This window comes from Neodiprion virginianus, chromosome 6 (assembly GCF_021901495.1).
Source record: "Neodiprion virginianus isolate iyNeoVirg1 chromosome 6, iyNeoVirg1.1, whole genome shotgun sequence".
Classification (NCBI taxonomy): domain Eukaryota; kingdom Metazoa; phylum Arthropoda; class Insecta; order Hymenoptera; family Diprionidae; genus Neodiprion; species Neodiprion virginianus.
This window is the reverse complement of record NC_060882.1, coordinates 11095869-11122476: the sequence shown is the minus strand read 5'-3', so window position 1 is coordinate 11122476 and position 26608 is coordinate 11095869. Positions and strand designations below refer to the sequence as shown.

The window sequence follows — 26608 nt, the reverse complement described above, 5'->3', positions numbered from 1 at the left end:
TTCGAAGATGCTTAAGTCGGTCATGAATGTACAGCATAAGTCGAATCGAAGTTTAAAATGAAAAAATAAAATAAATTATGGCAATGTTCAAAAGCCAGTGAAGCTTAGATCAGCATCATTACGTTACCGAAAGCGACGGAGGCTTGAGAAAAATTGTGTGGAATCCATCTGCAGAACGAACGATATTTTTACCAAAATTCCATCAGACTCCGATTGCACTGCTTGGAGATTTGGAATTCGATTCAGAGGCGGGCAGGAGAAATTCGACCGAAATTAACAACATCGATACCTGTATACATACCTCTGGTATAAGTAATTAAAGATTGTGCGATTATTTATACACGAGAATACGTGTAATTAAAAAATGAGATATTGACGAACGACCGTTTCGATCGAATTGATAAAATATGAAGTGTCGCGCGTATTCAGGTTCACGTACATACCACTTGGCAGTTGCTTACACATCGATACACCCACGCGTGTATTTTTTATCGAGGAAGTTTACGAACGGCTGTGTTGAGACTTGGTCGAATGAAAACGAATCTACTCGCGATGGAATTCCGACTTTCGAAAGCCCCAATTGGCTCGGAGTTCAGCACTAACAGAACGGTGCGCTGATAACTCCTGCAGCTAAAGGGCACAACATCTCGCGCGACCCTCTCAAACGTCGGCCGATTGGCGCGAGCTGTGGGACTTGAAAGAACGATTCACACATTACGCATGCTGGATTTCACTCTCGGTCAGTCGGATCGTGACCCCGTGTCCGGAGTGAGTCGGGTTGTGGTTTCAGTGCTGGTGTGACAGTGTGACAGTTCGCCACAGCGTGCATCGACGCCTCGTAAAATGTAGTTTCACTTGGAGCCAGCCTTTCCACAGGGCTCTGCAGCCATGAGGCCTAAGAGGTCGTTGGTCGTTGACTACTTCTGAACTGTGTACTGATGCCGATCGACGATTATCAACTCCTACCAAGTTTTCGTGCAATCTCGCCCCAATATGGATATTATGGACGGTAAGTTGCAAAATGTGGACGCAGGCCATGCATAGTCCGTTTCTGCTATCACGTTGCATCCTAGCCAGGCTGCAAGATCAGGTTCTGGATCAGGTTCCTACGGTCAGCGTTAAAAAAAAAATGACGAGATATCAGAACGCACGAAAGTATTTTCTACGGCTCTTTCATATTTCACTGCAACTCGCTCTTTGAAAATTCTTTTTTCTTTCCTTTTACCTTCGTTGTACGCGTATCTCACATATACAGATATGAAAAAATTACTGTTATCACACTTGAAGCCGCTGGATGGATCGGCCAGTCGATGTAAGTCGATGTAACGCTGTTTAAATTTTACCCGATACTGCGTACAATTACGATAACCTCTGCAGATTAGTGTCAGCAGTTGTACATGCGTACATGCATGTACTCAACCGACGCCTGCATGGCATATATATGTGATATGTACACATTTGCAAGTTGAATGGAACTTTCGTATATCTAATATAATCTGTTAGTTGAATCGAAAATCGGTATTGAGTGAGACGATGAGGATAAACTCAAATCTGTTTGAACACAGTGCAGTATTTTGAATGTACAGTTTATTAGCTATGAAAATGAGCAAATAGATAACGAATGAAAGAATTGGAACAGCCTTCTCTGCCTTTCTATTTCCATCTGATACCTGTAGGTATTCGTTCAATGTGTACCGGATTCGTAGTATTTTCTCCAGCAACGGGCGAACTTCGTGCAGTCGAAGAAATCTAACACATGCTACTAACGGTCTAGAGATGAGAACGACTAGCGTATCGTTATCAATGATCTATATTATGTGTAGGTTTTGATACGAGTGATACCACCCTGGGAATTAAGTAAATGGTCCAGACCGTACAATCTTTATTACGTGGAATTATACACTTATCACACTTTACGTGAATTACGATAAGCTCAAGAAGTATTTCGGTTCATATTGGTAAGATGCATACCAAGTTGGCAACTCTTTCCTGCATGGCTTTGAAACCTCGGAAAGATTGCAAAATATACGTCGACATTGTTATTGAAGATTGTCCGTTTTCAAGATATGAATGCATTAACGTGTAAACAATAAACATGGAGGCTTATCTTCGTGGGCAAGTCCTTGGCTAGACGTGAACTTAATTGCTGCTTCATTTCGCATTGGTATATGGCTCGTCTATATTTCTCATTTATTAACAGCGATGCTCGATTACTTAAGACTTCAGATCTATTCGTTCGTTATACTAACCGGCTAGGACTGAGTTGAGGTATCAGATAGTATAGGGCTGGCATTGGCACAATTAACATGGCAAGTAGTGCAGTGTTCGTTTGAACCTAGTATGACAAATTTAACAGCGCAATCAATTGTTGAAAGTTCTCTCTGTTCATTTCAAACTCAGTGGCGTCTGAATATAAAGACAAGCTGGCCGTAATTTTGATAGGTATTATTTCCACTGTTTGATGTCGTAGCTGAAGCCGGCAGTTGCGTAGAAACAAAAGCATACAATAAACATTTTTTCTAGTTGGTAGACTCCTCTGGATTTGCTTTTGAAAAAGTCTACTGCATGTTTCAACATATAATGTCTTGCAACCGAAAATGGCATTAAAATACTGCTAGTAATCCGTACGGGTTCGCATGGTTTTCTGCTGATAGCAACACGTTTGGTTGAAATCAGGTGTTCCAATATCGTTGATACTAAAATAAGCGAAAGCTCGTTCTTCTTTGTATAGTCTTATCTGTTAAAAACTTTCGATCAATTAATCAACTAATGTCTATCAAATCGTTCTATGACTGATATAAATCCTAGAAATGAGTTCATAAAATTCATCCGTTTTTGAAGGCTGTTCGGTCTGGGATTCTTTTTCTCGTATTATATCCATTGACTCAAAGTGTTGTCATTTATTTCTGTACATAGCAGTAGACGAAAATGCCTTCACAAAATTATTCTATAAAAATCGCAGATGCTAAATATCAAACGTTCGTTGCGATTTATTCATTTAGGGACGGAATAGCTAATACGGAATAAGGTATAGCATTCTAAATCCTGGCACAGTGTTGAAGAATTAAAAACCAATACCTTGGGTTCTTTAAGTACTACGCAAACATAACCGCATATTAGTGCATCATAAAAGTAATTCCTTAGATATGACAATCTCCACACTAAACAAGTAAAAAAATCATTTCTATCGTTTTGAATTAGGGAAAACGATTGTAAGAGAAAACGAAATTACAGAGTATAATCTTGACACTCATTTGAAAATTCCTCGAAATTACACGTCTCCTATCGTTATGGTCGTAATTCAACTGCTGCCCGTAAAATTTTTTAATGTCGTCCATCGCACGTCACAGTTCATTGAACGGAAAACTTTTAAAGCCTCAGTATGCTTTTCAGTGATTCTTCGTTAAGAACTTCCATTCTGCAACCGACAAATTCTGTTGAGCTTAATCAATTTAAAAATTTTCATCGAAGCGCCATTTCGAAGAAAACCATATAATTTATCAAGCGCTATCATACAGAGTTCCGCCGGTTGTATAGAAAAATGATCTACCTCCAACCGTTAGAATTAGATTTCTTACGTGATAATCAAATCGCGAATACCAAAACTCAATGCGGCAACGCTTAAAAAAATAGCACGGGGATTTCTTTTCACCAAGTTCAATATTATGTTAGAAACTATGGTTGCATGAAGTGGGAGATGGAAAAAAAATAATGGTTTTTTTGAGGCAGTCTAATGTTCGTATGTACAAACTATGGGTGGCCATTACTGAGCAACATAATAAAAGTTCATAGTTCGAAATTAAAAATTATTTTACGTAAACCTTATGGCAGACATATTCCGGGTGCACTTCGGTTAAGTAACTTTATTACGGAAACATTTAAATTTTTTCCAAAAACTACAGTAATTAAAAATTAGTACCTGAAGAATCCCACATCCAATGTATCGGACGAGATCCTGGAAATGGATCCCCATGCTGGTGAAACTGTCAACCAGTGTACTGTACCAGTCACGTTCGTGGAAGTGAAAAAAAAATAAAAAAAGAGAGCGCGATACACGTATTACTGAAAGACTGTGAAGAGGATGTGGCTTAAGAACCATACATGATAGACCCGATTCGTTTTGAAATACCGATTGGCAAACGAAGGTCAAACATTTATAAACGTCAATCAAGCCGGGGAACAACGCTCGGACTACTGAATCTCTTATCATCCGTAGTGTTTCTGCTTAGAATAACTTCTTTCGAAAAGCTGTAGGATGTTATCAGTGACAGTGTGAGCGTAATGTTCATATTTCTTATTCACATTGGTAGGCAGATTATTACTATTTGTGTTGAATTCTGTATGCAGAAAAAATTTTACACAGCTAGCACTGGACCGATTGTTTTGTAATTCACTAATTGAACATAATTGAATGTTAACTCTATTTCCAATAATCCTGCTCTAGATATTCTCTAGTCCTATTTAGGACCAAGACTAATTGTAGATTGTACGCGTTGAATCTTTCTTATATTCGTTTTGCGTGATCTCCACCACCCATGACTGGTGATTAGGATCAATGTTGGTTTATAAGTATTTTATAAACGGAAATTTGGGCACACATTTTTTGGCTGATGGTAATAACTGGATTGAACTATTCAGACACAGAGTTCGATGTTTCGCTTCAAATACTCAACAGTACAGTCGGTATAACCATTCAAGACACGATTTCCCATGTGAAACGTGGTAGTAGTCACAGATTCCTAGTGTGGCATCCCAGAACTGATTCATTTCTACGCAGGTGTAGAGAAAAGCACAAGTTTCGTTAGAAGTAAAAAAGATTCAATTCAATATGCAATTTATTCTTTACCAATGAAACGGAATAGATTGCAGAACAGTATAACCAACGATCTAATCAACCATCTGGCATCCATGACTAACTATAAGATATGTTTGAGACCAACCGTTTCCAGAATTTGTGAATAACGAAAGAAGCGCTGATAACAGGTACTGTTTCTCTAGTTTCCATTTTGAAAACTAGATGAATTAGCAAAAGTATTGTCGGAGAGTTTCGTTCCTCACTTATTTCTTCATTATCATTCCTAATTTGGGATGTGCTCCGAAATGGGCTGCAAATGCTAAAAACTCAGTAGAACAGAAACAGAGCTTGTCAGAAACCCAAAAATATTACCGAGAAAAAAAGTTATTGACACAAATAGCTAATTTTTTGGATTTCCAGTTTATTTGGTTCAAACAATTTCTCACTGAGACTAATCACTTTTTAGTTGGAACAAAAATATTGATGCATTGATTTGAATGCTATATACCTCCGAGTTTAACGTATTTCAAATAAGTACACATTTATCTCCTACGATTAAACTAGAACTTTCGGAACAAAAACTTCGCTTGAATCAACAAACCTCGTTTAATTCGTGAACGAATAGTACTTTAACCGCTGGAAACGTCAGTTCAAAAGTACCGAGAGATTGGAAACAATAATGCCACGCATGCTGAAATATGAACTTTATTGCCAAATAGTATATTTGACTGAATGTGATGTTTGTCGGACAGAATCAATAATAACTATGATGAAAGAAATGTGTAATATGTTGAAACAAGAATTTGTTTCACAAGACAGGTTTTAATATTCATTTAAGAAAATTATTTTGTTCTTCAGATTATATAGCTACTTCAAACAAAAAAAATTCTATCCGAGTAAATGAGGACATGTTTGAGTGGAACCAAGAAAAAGTCCTTCAGTTGCTATATGTACCATATTTAATTCAAGTTGTTGACCAAGACAGTCAAATAAAACTTTTCTCAGTTTTAAACAATCAAGTGTAACTGAAAATTGCAAACATACATTTGAAATTAATTTCAAGAACTCTCGATACCATTGCATACGTGCTTGCAACAAATGAATCATCGCTCCGATGAAATGAATATTATTTCACTGAAATAAAATTTTGAGTGATTCGATAGTCTTCTGATTCTTCGATGTGCATGATTCACGTTTTTAAACCGAAATGATAATTCATTCGGAGTAGTACCAATTTCGATAACTAGGCAGCAAGTTTTCCCGCTTGAAAAGTAGCTACAAAGATGTTTATATACCCGAATCCTACGCAGTGAGAAAACTTAGATCTCTGTGAATATACCAACTATATGTGAAGCGATATGCTGGGTTCTGGTCTCGATCCCACCATATTTTACAGAAAGTTATTTGGAGGTAGTGAATGACAATAACACATCGCGTAAAAAAAAATAATAAGTAATATAACCCAAGCAAATTTGTATTTACACTTATATATCCTAGAGCAGTACGTGACGTGTCGCAGAACTGGGACAATACACAAATACTAAAGGAATCTTTGAATATTGAAATGAATTGTAATCCAAATGGGGAAGGGAGTTAGTATTGTGATTTCAGTTTTTTTTCTGTACAATGCCATATCTTTGATTCGAAAAATATCCCATTGAGATCCTTGTTAATATTATGTGAATGAAGAGACTATTTGTTTTACGTGAGTCATGCAGCACTTGGTTAAAAATACCTAACCAGAAGAGCAACTCAGTGATTTATGTCGCTCAATTTCTATTTAATTCATTTAAATTATTTTTTATTTGTCGTAAATGCGTATTTTTCAAATTAAAAACTACATGAATTGTCGCTTTAAATAAGTGTGCTCTCAGTGCTATACAAACGCGTGGATTATTTGGATTAATTAATATTTACTTAATTTAATAATTTTTTTTATCAGCGGGCAGCTCTTTTTCTTGGTTTCATACGTTGCAATATTGTTAAATACAAGTAACCCCGTAACGGTTAAATCAGATTATCAATATGAAAGATCTGCATTTTCACAGTCGATTAGAAACGAGAATATCGGTATCACTTTCCAATGCGAATTTTTCTGTTGAAATGCCTGACATGAAATACCACCATGTAGATTTACGGTTATATAGGTATTTTCTCCCACTCTGTTTTATCCTTTCCTCAGTCGATAATACGGGTTTGATCAAACTAGTTAAAGCTTATGCTTGTAGGTGGCATCTAAAGTCTAACGTAGGCTAAACTTTGGCTTGCATAGTGTTATTGTGAAGTACGTAATACGTACGATCTTCAGGAATGCCTTGTCTCTAGTTTGACAATAAGCTGGTGTAGGTTTCGCCGTTAGGTGTAATTCAGGGCCGGCATAACTGCGCAATTCAATGGAGACCTCTGATGGATATTGCGATATTTGAAAAATCAAATCAATCATCCTGTATACGAATAGTACGATCCACTTTTAGTGTACAACGTTGCACGAACAATTCACTTCTATATTTTTTGTCACTGAAGTACCGCAGCTGTAAAATAATGTATGACTGCATATGTCGTTCGGCTGTAACTCAGACTTCACGTAGGTATTTTTGCGCAGAAGCGAAACGACTTATTTTTATCTTGAATTACTTTGAAACAGCCCATTCATGTTATTCGAGAAACTGTTTCTCATTATAGTTATATTCACTACACGTGCAAGAACTGAAACAAAGAAATGTATGGAGAGTAAAACTATAAAGAATGTGACTTTGTGTTTTTCCATTATGATCGATGTAATATTCGGAAACATTTTTGAAATCCGTTGCAGGTCATTAAAAAATTCAAAGGTCTTTAATTAGTACCACGAAAAATCGCTTGTAAAAGCTCCCTGTAACCAACTATACTGTCTTGTTGGCTTTCATAAGGTTAGACAATAGCTATGTTATTTTTACAAACAACAGCCATTATAAAATTCATACCCCACCTATTTTTAACATTTCAAGACGCCAAGGAATCAAAGTGAACCGAACAATTGGAATGAGACGTCAGGCACGTGCTTAAGCTTATCAGCGATCAGATAAGGCAGATGTGAACTGCTTCGAATGGCTGCTAGACGAAAAAATGAATGATGTCATGAAGTATTGTTATAAATCATATTAACGAGAGGCATCAATAATGCGGTTTTACGGCTGTGTAAGTGTGGGTCGTTCCAAGAATGAATCAAGTAACTTACAACTAGAAATTGTGGAGTAACGATACGTAAAAAGCATAGTAACCGATAACATGATAATAATTATACGTTCTTAGAAGTTTAGATTTGTAATACCTATGATCAGTAATTTTGAAGAAACAGGTTGTTGATGGAGCAAAATACAATTGGGGTCAATTGTTTTAAATTATTGGAATTCAAGTAATTTTTCAGCAGGTGTCAAAAGTGTTTTGAGGTCATTCAAATATTACGTCACGCTGTTTTCAACCATTTTGGACCCCCCCCCCCCCCCCCCTAGCAGCGAATCTAACCGCCTACCTCGCCTGAGAACGTGACGTAATATTTGAATGGCCTCATTTAGCTTTCCGATTTTTTTTTTTTTGGTATAAATGTGGTAAATGAAAGAATCAAATGAAGAATGAAATAAAAAAATATTTTCCTCGCTTAACGAAAAAGTAGAATCCAAACATAGGTTATTGTTGAGATTTGGAGAAAAAAAATATCGCATATTGTGGTTGCACGAGGGAGAAATAATTGTATAAAGGTACGAAGGTCGTATCCCACTTCAAATTGTCGGAGTGCCAATTTCTTAACTGTATCAGATTACAGCTTGCGTCAAGTCCAATTCGTATTATAGTGCAAATTATATCGGAATATTTTTTATTGAATGAAGATGATCGTATGGTTATAGCTACAGAGAATGATCTATAAATACGACTGTAATGGTCATATTACCCTTGCCACATATTATCTCAGCATTAGTGAGCTAAATTTCATTCGATTCATGATCCGCTAATTTATAATTGAATACGAGTCGCAGATCGATTAGGATATACCTTGAATATACTTGATAGGATATGAACGGGCCCGCAGGTACGAAGGTACGCACCTGCCGTATAGATTCGGTATGGCATGCACATAGAAGGCGAGCGCGTGACGTCAGGCGGTCAATACTCAACAATAAAGAGTCAACTCCCGAACGTCAGGTTTTGATTGGTATTCGACGTTACTTGGCTCACTTCAGTTCGATTAATTAGTGAGGGAGCACTGTATTATTTTTAGACATGTATATATGGGCAAAGAAGAACAAGCTTTGGCGGTAACGATAACAAATGAATCAATGGACGCTCCTGGCCGCTCCGAATGCGGGCTGCTTCATTCTTTCTGCTCGAACCTTTGCCGCGGCGATCAGGAGGCGCAAGGGGAGGCAATATGGCTACGCGCATGTCTTCTGCTAGAAAATGTGCCCGCATCGAATATCCCGTCTCGAAATATGGATGAAATCAATCAGGATTTTGTATTTTTCCCACAGAAAATCATTTAATGACCAACCGTGTCTTAATCCTGCTCTGGAAAGGAGCTTCTGAAATACCCTGACACCTTTAACTCCAAAGACTCGGTCTCCGGCATTGGCCAGGCTCGTTTTACCACCATCTTGTACCTCAAGTCAGTTACTCGCCTGCTCAGAGCACGTTCGGCACGTTGTCGTCTCCCTAGACGTGAGCTATCGTACTTGAAATTAATCGTATAGAGCGGCCAGACGTCTGTACAGCTGACGTTGCATGGAGATTTTATATAGCAAATACATGCGGATATTAAAGCCGTGGATAAAAAAGTCTGCGATCCCGTACTAGCCCGTAAACTATATAAATGTGAAATACAAGTGACGAAAGTGATTCCGGAGCAGGAAGTAACGTTTCTTTTTTTTTTCGTTTTACGTTATCTCGCTTTCGCTGAAACGACCGCCGTTCAATCCGACAATATGAATAAAATTTTAGGCATAAACTATTGCACAGTTTTCTCTGTACTTAGAAGTCCCGAACATGGCGAATCATTTAAGCTATTGATGTGAAAAAAGTTTCGAATAATAATTTTCGTTAAACATTTCTTATACGAAAAACATTAGCAAAGTTATCGAAGTGCGAAAAACCGGTGGAATAATAAAATCTTTAACTCTACGGTAAATGTGACTTGTTTTAAAAATTCAAATTTATTCAAGCTGAAACAGCAATCCGTTTATAATAACAGTAATCGTGCAAGTAATTCTTGCCTGATGCAGAAATTAAAAATTTACATTCGCAAAGAGAAGTGAACAATATAATAGCGTATTAAAGTGTGAAATAAACAGCGAAAGAGCCATATTGAAGATCCGAATGAAATTCAGAATATCCGAGTGATTAGATCATGTCGGTATTTAGACACGCGATTGGTTGATAGTACCTACAAAGTGATCAAACATTTGAATTGTGACATAATTTACGAGAAAGCAGGCGCCATACCTTGAGTCTGGCGTGTCGTACCGTTCAAGTTAAATATAAATTAGTATTTCTAAAATAAGGATATTTCTATTAATACCGGCATCGTCAGTCGGTGACGTACTTAATATACAAGTGAGGAAGGTGTTGTACTTGAATTATAGTTTTACAAGTTACAAACCGTTGATTGCTTTAAATTTAAAAGAAACATTTCTCCAGAAAGTGTCATAAAACTTTTGGTGCTATATGCAATAGTTGTAAGTCTGATTCATCGTAGCGTGTATAATTGCCACGTCGTCGGTAAATATCATTGACTTTGTTACCGGTGGGAGATTAAAAGTCAAAAGACTTTCAAGAACTTATCGATTTATCTTTTAAAGTATTACTGATCAGTTATTTATCAACTTTGTCGGTCGCTCTCGATCGCACTCCATATATACTTTTAACCCGTAATGTATTTGAGGTCGAACGATACAGGAAACGGGAGGTTCGCGATAACTGCAGCATTTGCAGCACGAGTAGATACCGCGCCACGCGGTGGAGGTGCGTGGAGTGGATTCGGTACCAAGGAAAACGGAGGAGAGACAACCAATAGGAAGCTTGATCGCCATTGCCGTTGCGTCCGTGACAGGATCACAGCAAAGAGCTTGGCAAGACTGATCGCTGATAGCTGGAATATTGTTCGGCACTCGTCCTGCGACTTCGAGAGGAAGAACTGCGTTCTCCAATTGTCGGTAACGGCTGGAAACGCGTTGGAAGATATCATCGCATTGGTACGAGGAATGAGCGAGGGTGAACGAGCGGTTACGACGCCTCGAATTGGCTGGAGAAAACTCGCCGATCCTGGTGACTGACAGGAATTTCCAAAAAGGGAAAACCCGAAGCGATAGCATCAGCTATCTTTCAAACTACCGAAACTCGATATCACGTTATTGATGTGCCGCTGTCTCGTTCGCTTCCACGAAATTATTAGCTCACCTAGCTAGCATTAGGCGAAAAGCATAAGGTAGACTAGCACTTGCCGCATGAGTTAAAGAGACATAGTTGAAAACTAATTTTTTAACACAATGCCAGCTTTCAATCATTGGCGGTAGCAGATTGGGCGAGAAAGAATTTGGCACTGCTCCCCTTTACTCCCGTATGCACAATGGCAACGATGATTTTCTGACACATGCTCAGAGGTTTCTTCCATACTTTTCCGTGTGCTGAAATAAACAGTTAGCAATTATCGTCATCAAAACTGGAATCCAAGAGTATTTTTTCCTGACTACAGCGAGCGATCTTATTGCTTTTGCTTGCTCTTCCCGGTCATTCTACATCTTCCGTTTCTTTGTCACCGAATATCATCACTTGAGTCAAGCCGAATGAGAAGTGAGAAAAAAGTTTGAAGGAGCTGGTTCGGTTGAGAACTGTGACCCCCGCCCTCTCGTTGAACGATTGAAATTTAACCTTAGTTCATTTAAAGATTGGTTACTTATTACCATAGACTATACACATATGATAGATATCACGTAGACAATAAATACCAGTATATACATACTATAATATGGTGTCGGTGTTTGATGAATGTTGAAATTATTCAAACGAAGTGTGTTTAATTTAAATTTAACTGTGCTATCAAAGAGGCAAATTGCCACCATTTTTGTCGCGGTAAAGTGAACTGAAGATAACGCGTTGCTGAAGAAAAAGGAGACTTGAAGAAACCTCCCAGAGAAACAACGCCTCTAATTACACTTGCGTATGAAATACCACGAATAAGAATTATTTAATCGTACTGAAATTGCGTTGTAACGGACTAAGTTAAAATGCCAAGCACACCGAACAAGTTGAATCTGAGCTTTGCTCGAAATGCTTATAGTGTTTTTGGTAACCGCAACGCCAACCCATCCACCGAACAGCAACATGAACAGAAAACAGAACTGTTAGCGGGTGAGAATAATTGGTTTAAACTACAAATTATTTCTTAATGATACCTAGTTTGAATCAGAAACAACGCTTAAAAAAATATCTTTAATATCCCGCGGTGAAGTTCACGATTTTATGTCCGAGTTGCGCAGTTACATTATTAAGATTCTCTGTGCAATAAATCATAGTCATATTTTGTAGCTCTGCAGTTGTTATATTATTTGCTACACATCAATCTCGACCAACGGTCGACAATTATTGGAGTCAAGTAGCGCACAACTAGCTAATTACCTCAAAAAACTGACTTCCGGAACACCTGTCGACTCACTTGATTGTCAGTTTTTATATTCCCATAAAAAACGATCCGAACATTTTTCATACGATGCCAAGTTCGATATAAAACTATCCAACAGCCAGTACTGCCACCGACAGTCAACAGAGTACACTTTAACGAATATGGTCACAGCTAGATGTCGACGTTTCCATAATTCTGTCGCTCGCTTATCATGTTCCGTGGGTTGGTCATAAATTTTGTATTATTACAATGTAAAAATAGAGCTTTAGTCACGGGTATCGGTGGGTAGCTTTACAGTTTTACATATCCGCCGACCAAGGATATGCACTTCTGCCATCGATAGATCAGTCGGCGAAGATCAATATTGGAGAACTTCTTATCTTGTACTTCGGAGAATTACTCTACCTCAGTGGTTATCCTGAAAACGCTTTCCAGTCATTGGGCTCTCCATACGGGAAAAGACGAAGTAGTTTCCGAGTGCCATGTTAGGTAAATAAAAGTGATGACACGAAACTTTACGACCCAAAGCGTCGTATGTCATTCTCACCTCCGCATGAAAAGGCGAAGATGGGAAGAGTGATGTCAACCGTGTTTTAGAAGTGATGTGGTGTTCGCCTGACAGATTGTGCCAATTTGTGCCAAATAAGTACCAAAGCATTACAGAAAAATTTTACTGGGACCTAACGTAGTTACGAGAAACCATTAGGACAAAGCGCAAGCTCATTCAATGCAGGAGACTGTGATACACGCAGTTACTTTGGGATGTCAAACTTTGTCTCATCCACCTAATTCGTCCAACCGTTTGCAGAATAATGATGAGATCATTGCTGTAACTGAGCAATTTTTCAACACATGAAATGAGGATTTTTAAAATAATGCAGTCAGCTTATCCGTCGGTAGCAGAAGTACATGGTTTTAAGTCGTTGATCAAAGAAGGCGCAACCTTTCCACCGATACTGGTTACCGAAGCTGTATTTTTTCATCAAAATAACATGAATGTATGACCAACCCAAGTTTGATTTTGATAATAATAGAGCGCTCGTTACGGATGACTAACAAATTCACCGACGTCAGTCGCGGTATGTTCAAAAAAATCCTGACAAAAGGCAATCAGTACCTTCAGTGCAAATAATTGAATATATTTCAAGTGACTTCATTCGACATTCTATTTCAATTCCAATGCGTGGTGGTCCATAATTTCACGAAGTAAATAGTCCCTTGGGTCTATTTTGTATTGCAATATTGAGGTGAAACATTATATTGCATTAACAGTTCATGCTTTGTGTATTAGGTACTCGAGGCAATGGCCTTCTTCATCTTAAGAATGGCGTTGACTATATCAACGCGGGCGAAGAGGACCAAATGGAAATTTATGGGTTGGTAACCGTTTTACCCAACTTTTGTTGAATCATTTAAGAAATTTTCTTTGATGGGGTCGATTCAATATGAATCAAACAATTATTGCTGCAGATACAAAAGAAATCACTTATGGACATCGATCACATGGATATTTATCATCTGCACAGCGGGTCTGTTACGCTTATTCTTTCACTGGATACCGCATTTGATGTTACTTGCCACACATTCGAAATGCTCATTGGAAGAAGCAGAGGCAGTGCTTTTGGTAGAAAAGTTCCAAGGAAAACATACCAGTCGCTACGTGAAGAAATTGATTACCATCAGCGCAGAGGAAGTCTCGTTAGTATAAAATAACAATTCTGATTTTATTACTAATTAGTGAGCAGACTATCACTTTTTGTATCAACTCTTCTATTACTTATGCAGAAGACTGTCCAAAGATGGAGAATCATTAATTGGCAAGGACACATTTCCAGAGGATGATTTCTTGACTGAAGTCGAAGAAGATCGAGGTCCGCTTACTTTATCAGTTCATTTAAGCGGTGGTCAGTTTAAAGGTAAAAACATGTCGAGATTGTTACGTATTAACGTATCGTGAGTCAAGATTGCCGATTGATTTTGTAAGAGATGACTGAACATTTTTTTTCTGCAGATTTCAAATCTATCCTAACATTTTCCTGCAAGAAACTCACTTACGTTTGGGACACGGACAGGTGTGAATTTTTAAAATTGAAAGGTTTGGACGAAGGGGTTCTGACCTCAACGCTTCACCAAATGCGAGGATTGACAGCACAGGATCAATTTATGCGGTGAATACTCATTCCATCGCCCACTTTCCTAACCGATTAACTATACCTAGATTGAAAATGTTCCATTATTTTCACAGGCGTTTCGTTTACGGGAGCAATGAAATTGTTATCCCGGTTAAAAGTATACTGACACTTCTCTGCTTGGAAGTTTTGAATCCTTTCTATATATTTCAATTATTCAGCTTCTGTCTTTGGATTGCCGACGATTATCTGTACTACGCTATGGCTATTCTGACTATGTCTAGTTTCGGCATTATTATAGCGGTGATTCAAACAAGGAGGGTAAGTTTGATTTTATTCATAACTATGTATAATTAAACAAGTAAGGAAAGCACAGAGGATTTGTGACTTCCAATAACCGAGTAGAACAAGGCCCTGATTACATTCAATAAAAATGGTTTCCTGTGGTGAATGCAAAGTCTGGACAGCGAGTCAGACTTTGTATCACAGTTGTAGTCTCCCTTAAAATGGTAGGAAAAAGGAATAGAGTTGATGTTCCGCACGTATGAACATCCTTAACTTTTTTTTTTACATTGTAACTTTTTCTTGCAGAACCAACACAACTTGAGGTCTACGGTTCACGCATCTGATGTGGCAACGGTTATTCGCGACCCATCGAGTGGAAAAACTGCGACCGTACAAACGGAACATTTGGTACCTGGTGATGTGCTCGTGATTCCATCTCACGGATGCATTATGCCTTGCGACGCTGTCCTGTTGACAGGGAATTGTATCTTAAACGAATCGATGTTAACCGGGGAATCAGTACCGGTAACAAAAACGCCTATTCCCGCTTCAAGTGAGCTTTTGTACGACACAAAAGAACACGCGAGGCACACGTTGTACTGTGGAACGCAGGTAATTCAGACAAGGTACTTCGGTACGGAAAAAGTAATCGCTGTTGTAATCAGGACCGGATTTAATACTAGCAAGGGTGGGCTAGTGCGATCTATAATGTATCCACCACCGGTTGACTTTAAATTTGAGCAGGACTCCTACAAGTTTGTAATACTCTTAGCTTGCATCGCTAGCATTGGTTTCGTATATACAATTATCTCTAAAGTGCTCCAAGGTATTTCCGGACACCGAATAGCATTGGAAGCACTTGACTTGATCACTATTGTGGTACCACCAGCTCTTCCGGCTGCTATGACGGTTGGACGACTCGTCGCTCAGAACAGGCTGCAAAATAAGAAGATTTATTGCACCAGTCCAAGAGCTATCAATGTCTCGGGTTCAATCGACTGCGTATGCTTTGACAAAACGGGAACGTTAACCGAAGACGGATTGGATATGTGGGGGGTCGTTCCCATATCAAACAAAATGTTTCAAAGTCCAGTCAAAGACATATCTACTCTTGAATTAGACGAAGTACTCGTTGGTATGGTCACCTGTCACAGTATTACATTAATCGACCGTCAGTTGTCCGGAGACCCCCTGGATCTCAAGATGTTTGAATCGACGGGTTGGACACTGGAAGAGCCAGACGTTTCTGATACTTCCAAGTTCTCTATGCTCTTTCCAACTGTCGTCAGGCCACCAAAAGGGTCAAAGTTCGCCGGAGTTAATTGTAACGATCTCACGATATCGCCGGAACGTCAGAATTCCAAAAGATCAGCCATGAACGACCAGATGACAGACACAACTAGCAATCTTGAGGATACCCTTAGTGAGTCGACGATGCAGCTGAGTGAACAGTCTCTTGAAATCGGTATTGTCAGGCAGTTCCCATTTACATCGAGTTTGCAGCGAATGAGCGTTATCACGAGAACGTTGGGAGCCAATCACTTTGACCTGTACTGCAAAGGAAGCCCTGAGATGATTTTTAGCTTGTCCAAGCCCGAATCAAGTGAGTGACAAATTCATCGTTATACATTATACGAAAGTAGATTCAGAGCAATTGAAAATTGTGTATTTAAACTGATGACTTTACTCTTCTTCTCATATAGTTCCATCAAATTTTGCGACCGTTCTGCAAGAATACACTTCCGAAGGATACAGGGTAATTGCCCTGGCTCATAAATCGTTGAATAGATTGTCTTACGCTAAAGTACAGCGGATAAGTAGAGAGTCAGCGGAAACGGATTTAAACTTCTTGGCTTTCGTGATATTAGAGAACCGACTGAAGCCTGGTACTTCGCCAGTTATCAAATTGTTGAACGAAGCCTGTATCAAAACAGTGATGGTGACGGGGGACAACATGCTAACTGCCTTGTCGGTAGCCAGGGATTGTGGAATTGTGAAACATCACGTCACTGTAATTGCCGTGGCTGCAATTACGCAGCAAAACCTCACGAAGCCGCAGATTTATTTTACTCAAAGTAATAGTCAGTGTAGTCCAACATCGCCTGTGGGAAATGACATAAGTGAAATGACCGATTTAAACAGCGTAGCCAGTTTGGAGACCGTGGAAAATGGATCCACACAAGGCAATCACACCGGCAATCAAATCAACTATTTGTCAGACGAGTGAGTGTGATTTTGCTTGTAGTATTATAATTGTGGTTATATCTGTAAGGAAGACTATGCATTCAACTGGCTGCCGAGTTATCCAATTACAAGCAAGTGTAGAATGACATAGATTCTTTTAATTTTACGGTCAAGACAATGAGAGATTAGCAGGAATTCGTTGTGTAACTTTATGCACCTCTGAAAATTGATGTGTTGTTTGAAATAGTAAAGTAGTATCGCCATATATTCGTTCATTTCTGGTACCATTCCGTGGACTAAGCACTAAAGACAATTACGGTACATATTGATATTAAATATTTTCAATTTACTCTGCTTGTAAAACCAGCTAAATACTGCACACATATTCATGACGCCTTTGAAATTCGTAACCGAAATAAGTGGCAAACTAATCATACATAGTCAAAATGTACCAGCGTAATCTGACAAGGCAAAGTATATTTGAGCATCAGCGAATTGAGATGTATAAAAATTATTGAGAGTACTACGCATGTACTTCCCGGATTCGTAAACGGTACGGTGGCAGATGATTTCAAGTACTGTGATATAAATATTCATTGAGAAGAATCTACCACAAAAGTCCAGCGAATATACAAAACCTTTGGGTATATTCGCTCGAGTTTGTGCGCGGATTCTTCCTCAACAGATTCAAGTTGAGATTTACAGCCTATACAGGCCCACTACATACATATTTATCGCAACGTTATGTAAGATGTTACTACCCGTTATCTAACTGCAGTGCTGCTGTTAGATCTTGGAAATATAACATATTTACATTATTTACATGTATGCTATGTACCCGTCACCCTGAACTGAACGGGAAATTAGAAGTAGCGAATCGGTAGCTGGGACTAGCCAGCTATAAAACACGTTATATTGGGTTTGATAAATGTTACCTTAAGGTTACATAACTGCGTCTGTTTGGTAGTGATAGTATTTAAGTCCAGCGGTCATGGATAAAAACCTTCTTTATTTTGAAGTAATTGATAATCGTTACAAAACATCGTTAGTACCCATCAGTATTTCTCAAAATAATAAACTTTACCATAGAGTCGCTAATTTTTTAATGATTTTCTGAGTTTTCATTAGTGACCGCCAGCTTTCAGAAATCGATACTATTCAACGATCTCAGTTTTGATTCATGTCGAATTACTCTGGCTACCCTATATGATAATTGTACAATAAGATTTACATAACGTGCGGCCTTTTATCTTACAGTTTGCACATTTCTACAAACAAATACGTATTCTCATTGACGGGAAAGACTTGGTCAATGGTTAAGCAGCATCATCCGGAATTGATACCAAAGTTAGCTACACGGGGAGCCATCTTTGCGAGAATGTCACCGGACCAGAAACAACAACTCGTACAAGAGCTACAAGCATTGGGATATTACGTCGGTAAGTCAACAATTATTTTGTTACGATTGCCTCCAATAACCATTACCGCAAAATTAAGTACTGCACAACAAGTGAAAATTCATTAATGGGAAATCTGTTGCGAATAGCTCATAAATAAATAGACGTGCGAAATATTACGTCGCATTGGAATATCCTCGTTAACGGTCTGTTGCAACGCGTACGTGATACACTACGCATCACATTTAGCTAGTAAAAAGTAGCATGATACGTGCAAAATCATGAAATCTAAGTATAATAACGATCTCGCATCCCACGTAATCTTGATAAAGTTCTCGGTTATAATGCTCGTCACGCGGTTGAGCTCCTTCGAATAGAGTCCACACTAGCTAAAAGTTTCGTTGAAAGTTAATTGTACTCTAAGCTGCTTATATCTGAAGTTCAAAGAGTTCAACTACATTTCGTATATTCGTTCAGAAATTCAAAGACATGTCACTATAATCTGAATTGTTCATGTTCTGTAACCATTTAGCAGCAATACCGTTTTTGTCCTATACGTATACACGCGACAGATATATATCTAATGACAGCATGGTATTCGGTCAAGCCTTTGTCTAGCATGTCTCGCTGGCTGCTCGTTAAGCCTTTGGTAATTGGGGCAATTTAATTGCAGCGATGGTCGGAGACGGTGCCAACGACTGCGGTGCTTTGAAGGCAGCGCACACCGGCATCTCATTGTCAGACACGGAATCATCGGTAGCTTCACCGTTCACGAGCCGTGACACAGACATATCATGTCTACTCTCCGTCATCAGAGAAGGACGAGCAGCGCTATCTACTTCCTTTGGAATCTTCAAGTACATGGCGGCTTATTCTCTCACACAATTCGTTTCAGTTATGCTGCTCTACAATATCAGGTCGAACCTCACGGACATAGAGTTTCTCTACATCGATCTCTTCGTTATATCAATATTTGCCTTCTTCTTTGGTCGGACCGAAGCCTACGATGGTCCCCTGGCAAAAACAGCACCTCTAACAAGTCTCATCAGCACATCCCCGATTCTCAGCTTGATATTTCAGATCTTAATCGTGATAATATTCCAATTTATGAGCCTTTTCCACCTGGGCCAACAGGATTGCTACAAGACTTGTATTGAGAATCTCGAAGAAAACGCAACAGAAGAAGAGGAGGTTGGATGCTTCGAAAATTATACCATATTCATAATCAGTTCGATGCAGTACATCATCTTAGCCGTTGCATTTTCGAAGGGTCGACCTTACAGAAAGCCGATATGGACGAACTGGGGTCTCCTCTCTTCTTTCATACTTATGTCACTTTTCTCAATCTACATGGCACTGAACCCCTTTGAGTGGCTCGCGGACCAGTTCGAATTGGTGTTGCCACCGGATATGGGCTTCAGGTACGTCTTGCTTGGTTACGGGCTGGCCAATTTCGTTTTGTCAATGGTCGTCGAGTACTTCGTAGTCGAGTACATAATATTTGGAAAACTGAGATACCGCTGGCACGATGTTTACAAGTCGAAGAAACGGTATCTTGCAATAGAGCGGGACATGGCCTCAAATCACAAGTGGCCACCGATATCGCAAGAGCCTTTGCCAGAAGCAGCACCGGACATATTGATTCGTCAGAATTTAACGGAAATCAAAATCGAGAATATCACCGAGACTAATCCGACCAGTGATTTTATCAACTCGAACGTCATTCAAGAAACGAATTCTGATTTCAAGCGATTTGGTTCTGCTAGAGAAGTCACGTTGAATCCAAGGTCGTTGTTTAGCGATCGGCGAACAGCGGTTTCCATGCAAACTGTTCCCAGTTTTGACGATGACAGAGAGATCGACAGGGAAGTTCGCTATACGCCGAGTTCCTGCAAGCTGGAACTTCCTGCAAAGAGGAGGCACAATTCCGAATCAGAGAACGGCATTTATCCATACGAGAAATCGTACCGAAATTATAACACAAACCCAATAGCAACATTGCCAAGACATCCACCTAGCCAGCAAGTCGCACCATCGGATGAGTTTAAAAGCGTAATGGTGCATAAAAGCGAGGAAAGCAACTTCCGAAGTGCCACTCAAAGTGTTCTCGAGTTGGACATTTTGCCGTCCTGAGGTCGAGCGTTGATAGGGTTAATTTTCAAAATCAGCTGACAAGAATTTTTCACTTTTCGAACACATCACGCCCAAGAATCGTATATTCTACTACTTACATTTACACGTTATACAATTTGTTAAGTTTCTATGAACGCGTTACGATATTGTATTAGAGTGGAAATTCTGTGCAGGACTAGGATTTCCGAATGTTTGTGAAAATGAAATGTGCGGAAAACATTGGCTCTGCTATCATTGCTAGGAATAATTCTAGGTAGATTTGTGTGTCTCTCTTATGGTTGGGGCACCATTTATTGCGTATTCTTACTCGATTGTTTCTTTTCTTTTTTTTGTTTGTTACTTATTAGTATTTAATCTAAACTACGAAGCTGTTCTTCAAAGTATTATTATTATTTCTCTTTATGTGTCTCTTACTCTACATCATTATTACGGTGAGTTTTGTTTCACTTTCCAGTATAACTTAATTAATTAATTCTATTTGGATTTGTTTGCAACGATCCGTGTAATGATGCAGGAATTGAATTGACCGGGAGAAGCAACAATTAACAAGAAATTTAATAAATATTTAAAGTAACATGTCTAAAATCAGGGGTCAAGTAACTCTCTACCGTGTAGAAGACATTGTATGTGTAGTTAATTTTTTATATGCCATGTGTCAACATAACCTAACTGAAATAGATACTTCAATTTTATGGTAAACAATTATAGAATGTGAGTAAAAATGTTCAAATATTGAAAAAAAGACGTTTCAAACCAATAGAAAAATATTAAGAAAAAAAAAAACTGACAGGTAACAGATAATTAATATTTGAATAGACGAAATATGTATTAATTATCGCCGTCGTGCGCTAGTCGCCTGGATACGGTGAAAAAATGGTGATGTTCACTTTACCTATAGTATAATATATAGTTTGGTAGACAATTTAACTGATAATATTTACAAATGAATATTATATATGTGTGTATACGTATATATACATAATATATAGTAACGTGTACTTATACATAGATATGTATACTTAATTGTATGAATTTACACTTAGCGTTGGAGCAACACTTAACATATTGAATAAAATATATTTATAACGGAATTTCAATATATAAGTATACTTCATTCAATGAATAATTGTGTATTGTGTAATAAGACGTAGAAGTGAAAAAAAAGTCATCATTTACTCATGATAATATGCTAAAAAAGGAAAAATTAGATATCTTTTGAAAGTGACTGTCGAAAATATTCAACGTACACTTTATACTTCGTTTTTTTCTCGAAACTCGATCACGCGTGACGCGTACTGTATACGAGCAGAATTTTTTCGCTCAACGTCAGTTATCTATTCTGAACGCGTACGCGCCCCTTATGGCTATATTATACATATACGGTTTTACTCTCATTGTAAATATAATCTGAAAAGAATCGTACACTTTCGTTGCGACATGATCGCTATTCTATTGCAGGATATAACAGTTCACAGGTCGGATTTTATATATCAGGTATTAAAAGCCAATGGGCAGTGTTGCTTCAGGCATTATTACATGCATCTATGCGCGCCTATTCAAATCAATGGTAAGCATTCGTGCGCATGGCTTCGTGCAATTTCAAACGAACTATCTTGGTCTGTTCTATTACCAACTTGCGAATACAATAGATAGTCTCGTAGAACTATTTCACAACTATTCACAGTAGAACATAAATAAATTGCAACAGAAAAGAAATCGGTTCCGGTTATTCTGAGTATATTTAGATTTAATGTTGAACTTTCAGATTAGCCATTTATTATTTTTTTGTATCTGAGATCTGTTCGATCAACTCTCGTCAAATAATTGAATCATGCCAAAAATTATGACATAATTATTGTATAATATTTCCTTCATCGGTTGAATTTTTATTTCATATTTATAATAATTTTCTGACGCAATAATAAAAAAATATTATAGTTCTTCAGCAGCAACTTCTAGGGTTTGACAAGTTGGACCCTTACCGCAGGCATAACATAATATTATAAAGGGAGCAAAATTTCAGCATGAGACTCGATATGAAAAAGAGCTTTGCCATTCTCTAAGCCAAAAATTATTCTTGTTAAATCTTTAATCATTGGGACACCATCTCGAGTAATTAGGACCTGGAGAGCTCGAATATAAACAATAAACATCGTAGAACCAGACGTTCAAGAAATATAGTAAGATTTAAACTATTGTAACTTTTAAATGCGACGTAAAAGCTTAAGCGGCTTCAGACTGCTCATCTGGTCACGGCTCTGTCTGTCAGCCGTGAGCTAGTTAAGTGGTGTCTAGGTTAGTTAATTTTTTTTTGCATACAAGCAAATTCTGCAATGATTCACTGTTCGGAGCTTACAACATAACCAATATGAGTCAACCATGCAAAGAACAACCTTCAATTCGATGGTAAATTATTGAAAATAATCATCTGAAGTAAAAGTACCAGATATATGTATTATTCCGAAATCTTCTGATGGGCGCCTTGAAAATCAGAAAGACCAACTTGTTAATGCAAGTAGCGTAGACCATTTGCTATTAATGCTTAATTTTTTCAATTAAGATTCTTACAATTAATTTCTGTGCGTTTCACGTCTTATCGTATTATGTCGAAGATAAACGAGTAAATATTATAGTGTGATAAATTTTTCAGGAGAATTACCGTTCATTATTTGTTGGTATAGATCTGCGCACACAATAGAAACAGAATGATGTTTATGTTGCAAAATTTGTCTTTGAAGTAACACGGAGAGTCTACTGAATAAAATGACGGTAAAATTGGATTTAGTAAAAATCCGACAGATCTCTGTCAACAAAGGCCATAGGAGGATAAGCAGGGTAAAAATCCCTTTTGCGAATATCACAATGATATTTCATGGATAAGTAGGCACTACCCAAATTCTAAGATCCTGAAACTACCAGACCTCAATTTTAATTCGTTTTGGAGCAATAAAAAAAAACTGAAATATATAAAACAACTTTTTCTCAAGATTGATTTGATCGGTTTGTTTGAAAAATTATTGTGTTATCGAGGGAGTCAAGAGCTTTTATAGATACAGTAGAGTGACTTTGAGCTCAATAAGTTCACGATAAAAAAATTATTTTCTCTAATTTATTGTTTTTCATTATGAAAGTTTTCGGGCAAAATTATGCGTCTATTCTATTTACATTTCTTATAGGAAAAAAAAGGAAACCATTCTTCTTTTAGAAAAAACTGAATAATTAACAAGTCTTAGCCGTATTACTTCAAAATGTATTCCTATTTGTACATAAATGATACACTAAAATAATTCACTTAGATTAAAAGGTGTAAACAATTTCAAAAACAATTACATTATTATTTATATAAAAAGTTGTAGAAAATATTTTAAAAAATGCACATTTCTTTCACTAATTTTAACGTAAATGAATTATTTCGGTAAATAATTTATAAACAATTTAAGAGTACAATTTTACAAAAATGCGGCGAAGACTTATTTAGTAATTGAGTTATTCTGAAACAAATGGTTTGTCTTTTTTTTCACTACGATGTATCATTAAGAAAATTTTTAAAAAAATTCGAGCTAATAAGAATCTATAAGAAACGTAAAAATAATAGTTTCATAAGTTTGCTCGAAAAGTATCAGAGTGAATAACCAAAATTTAAGAGAAAATAATTTTTTTCATCGTGAATTTATTAAACTAAAAGTCTGTCCATTGTGTCTATAAAAGTTTTTGATATCCTCAATAACATATTAAATTTTCGAACTGATCGATCCAGTCAAGCCTGAGAAAAAATTATTTTATACATTTTAGTTTATATTCTCATTCCCAAACACCGATTGAGATTGAGGTTTGATACATTCAGGATTTTAATATATTAACAGTACTTATGTATCCATAAAATATCGTTTAGATAGTCGCAAAAGGTATTTTTACCATGTTTATTCCCCTATGGCCTTTCTATTTTACTTTTTGTTCTAGGACTGATGTTACAATATTACATTTCGTATGGAATACCATGTATACACATAAAAGGAGCATAAAGAATGGTGGCGAGGTTAAGGATCTGGTACCTGTTCGTCAATTTAACCCGGAATGTCTGCATATTACGCTGGCTAATTTTCAGGTAGACAGCTCAATTCTACAATTACTAAAATCCGTCGATTCTTACGTAATCACGTTCATTGAAGTGTACTTCTTATAAACAAAAATGAGGCAACGTGAATTAGTCAGTTGTATTGATTTAATATTATACTAATCTTGAAAATTTCGGTCAGCAAACATGAGGTAGGTATTGCTACAACAGTAGGTACACAGTCTGAAGTATTATCAAACATGATATAATCCTGCACTTACGCTATACCTTAATATGTGCGAATCATGGTCTCGTCGTTCGAATAAATTTCTGAGATTGCCAAAGTTTAAACTTCTCTCCTATTTTTAGAATTCACTTTATTCAGTCCAATCCCGGGTGAAAATCTTCAATCAGACTTTATAAGGAACCAACTTTGATCACTCGCTTAGGTCAGCGAAACCATCACTCCTTCGCTTCGAAGCAGGAAGATGCATCTGCATGGTGATAATTGAACCGGAAACGGAAGCTATCAGAAGTATGCACCTTTTTCTCCGCTCCACGTTCACGTAAAGCGTTTGGCGTGCAGAGATTGTATCGAAATATGTGTGTAGGTACCTCTATGTATGGGTAAAGTTGTTAAAGTCAGTTTAGTATACCTTGCAGGAAACTTTCACCGTCAGTCGACGCTTCCCACGACCTCGTCTTCATGTTCCTCACAGTACCATACAATGAAACAACCGGCCAGTCCACCTCTTTTCATCTCACGCATGTACTCGCACGGGGGACGACTGTCCAATTTATATCTCATCCAACACGTAAACGGTCCTCGTATGCATCTACAGCTAGTATATCGACAGTGTGATCTTGGACAGACGAATGACGATCGGAAATGGTGTGTGGGCTACCCGAATCTGGGACAAGGATGTTCAGATGGAGTCTTATGAGGATAAATCGTCCGCTCGGAATTCCTTGATACCCACCAAGTCCCAGTTCCTAGGTCCCATCGGATCAGAGGTATCAGCTGTCGATATTCCAGCAGCAAATAATTTCTGGTCCATGAGGTACCTACTGCTATGTGTATAATGGGGTATACTGACCACTGTTTTACTGACACTGCGATACGTTAGAAATTTTAATGGTAAACACAGTGACCCGATACAGTGTAAATTTTCGTCACTTCGTTAAACAAATTGTAAGAAATAAGCACAGTGTTACTGACGATACGATGCTGGGTCGTTGACGTGATCTTGATAATGCTGACATCCTTTCTTCTGCTAGCTCTATTAACTAAATACTGAATCTGTTGTATTGCCCTTTGTGCGGTGTAAAGATACTCATCACAGAAGCTGCAATATATATATATATATAACGATACACTCAAAATTACTGTCGGGCACGCAGTAACTAATTTCAACCTGACTTGCTGCAGTTTTAAAGCGCGTTGATTAAAATGCTTTCTTTCATTATCCCGCTAGGTGACTAGCATCATAGGCGAGATCATAATTCTCCTCATTATTCTCATGCGCACAGTATAAAAGAACTTTGATTGACGCACGAGTCGGGTAAATGTCCGGTGCTCATAGCGATGCAAACGTGCAGCTTGCTCCAGCTGGTTACTGGGTAAGTGGAGAACGCTAAAAATTATATATATCGTTTACACTTAAGTTAGGTATAACATTCCAAACGTCCAAGACTCTCGTTTCTGTTAACAATAATCCAACGGATGTCGACGGTTGAGCATCCGGATTAACGACATGACCCATCTGCCATATCGGGTGTGTTATAATGTCTAAAACTGTAACTATAAGCATATGGTAATGCCGCAGATATACGGCATATTTCGGAATTACCATATTTTTTATACTTTCGGTTTCATTAGTACTGAAACCATTCAGGATAGCTGGTCATCAAAATTATGTTGGAACGTTAATCGAACTTGCAATTTTAATTACCGTAACGAATATATTTTCTCACTAGTTGTTG

General features: G+C 37.9%; 1 protein-coding gene across 3 annotated transcripts; it reads left to right on the top strand.

Moving 5' to 3' along the window:
- The first annotated feature begins 667 nt into the window (after positions 1-667).
- On the top strand, positions 668-21378 carry LOC124308207 (polyamine-transporting ATPase 13A3). Of its 3 annotated transcripts, XM_046770691.1 has the most exons (11): positions 12479-13305; positions 13350-13522; positions 13735-13819; positions 13914-14141; positions 14229-14359; positions 14455-14611; positions 14689-14893; positions 15164-16460; positions 16561-17080; positions 18299-18480; positions 19112-21378. In XM_046770691.1, exons 2-11 carry the CDS (start codon positions 13444-13446, stop codon positions 20569-20571), a joined length of 4344 nt encoding a protein of 1447 aa, XP_046626647.1. In that variant the 5' UTR covers positions 12479-13305; positions 13350-13443; the 3' UTR covers positions 20572-21378. The 3 variants fall into 3 exon arrangements, with proteins under 3 accessions (XP_046626648.1, XP_046626646.1, XP_046626647.1); XM_046770692.1 differs by lacking the exons at positions 12479-13305; positions 13350-13522 and adding an exon at positions 668-1009; XM_046770690.1 differs by lacking the exons at positions 12479-13305; positions 13350-13522 and adding an exon at positions 9439-12172.
- The last annotated feature ends 5230 nt before the right edge of the window (positions 21379-26608 follow it).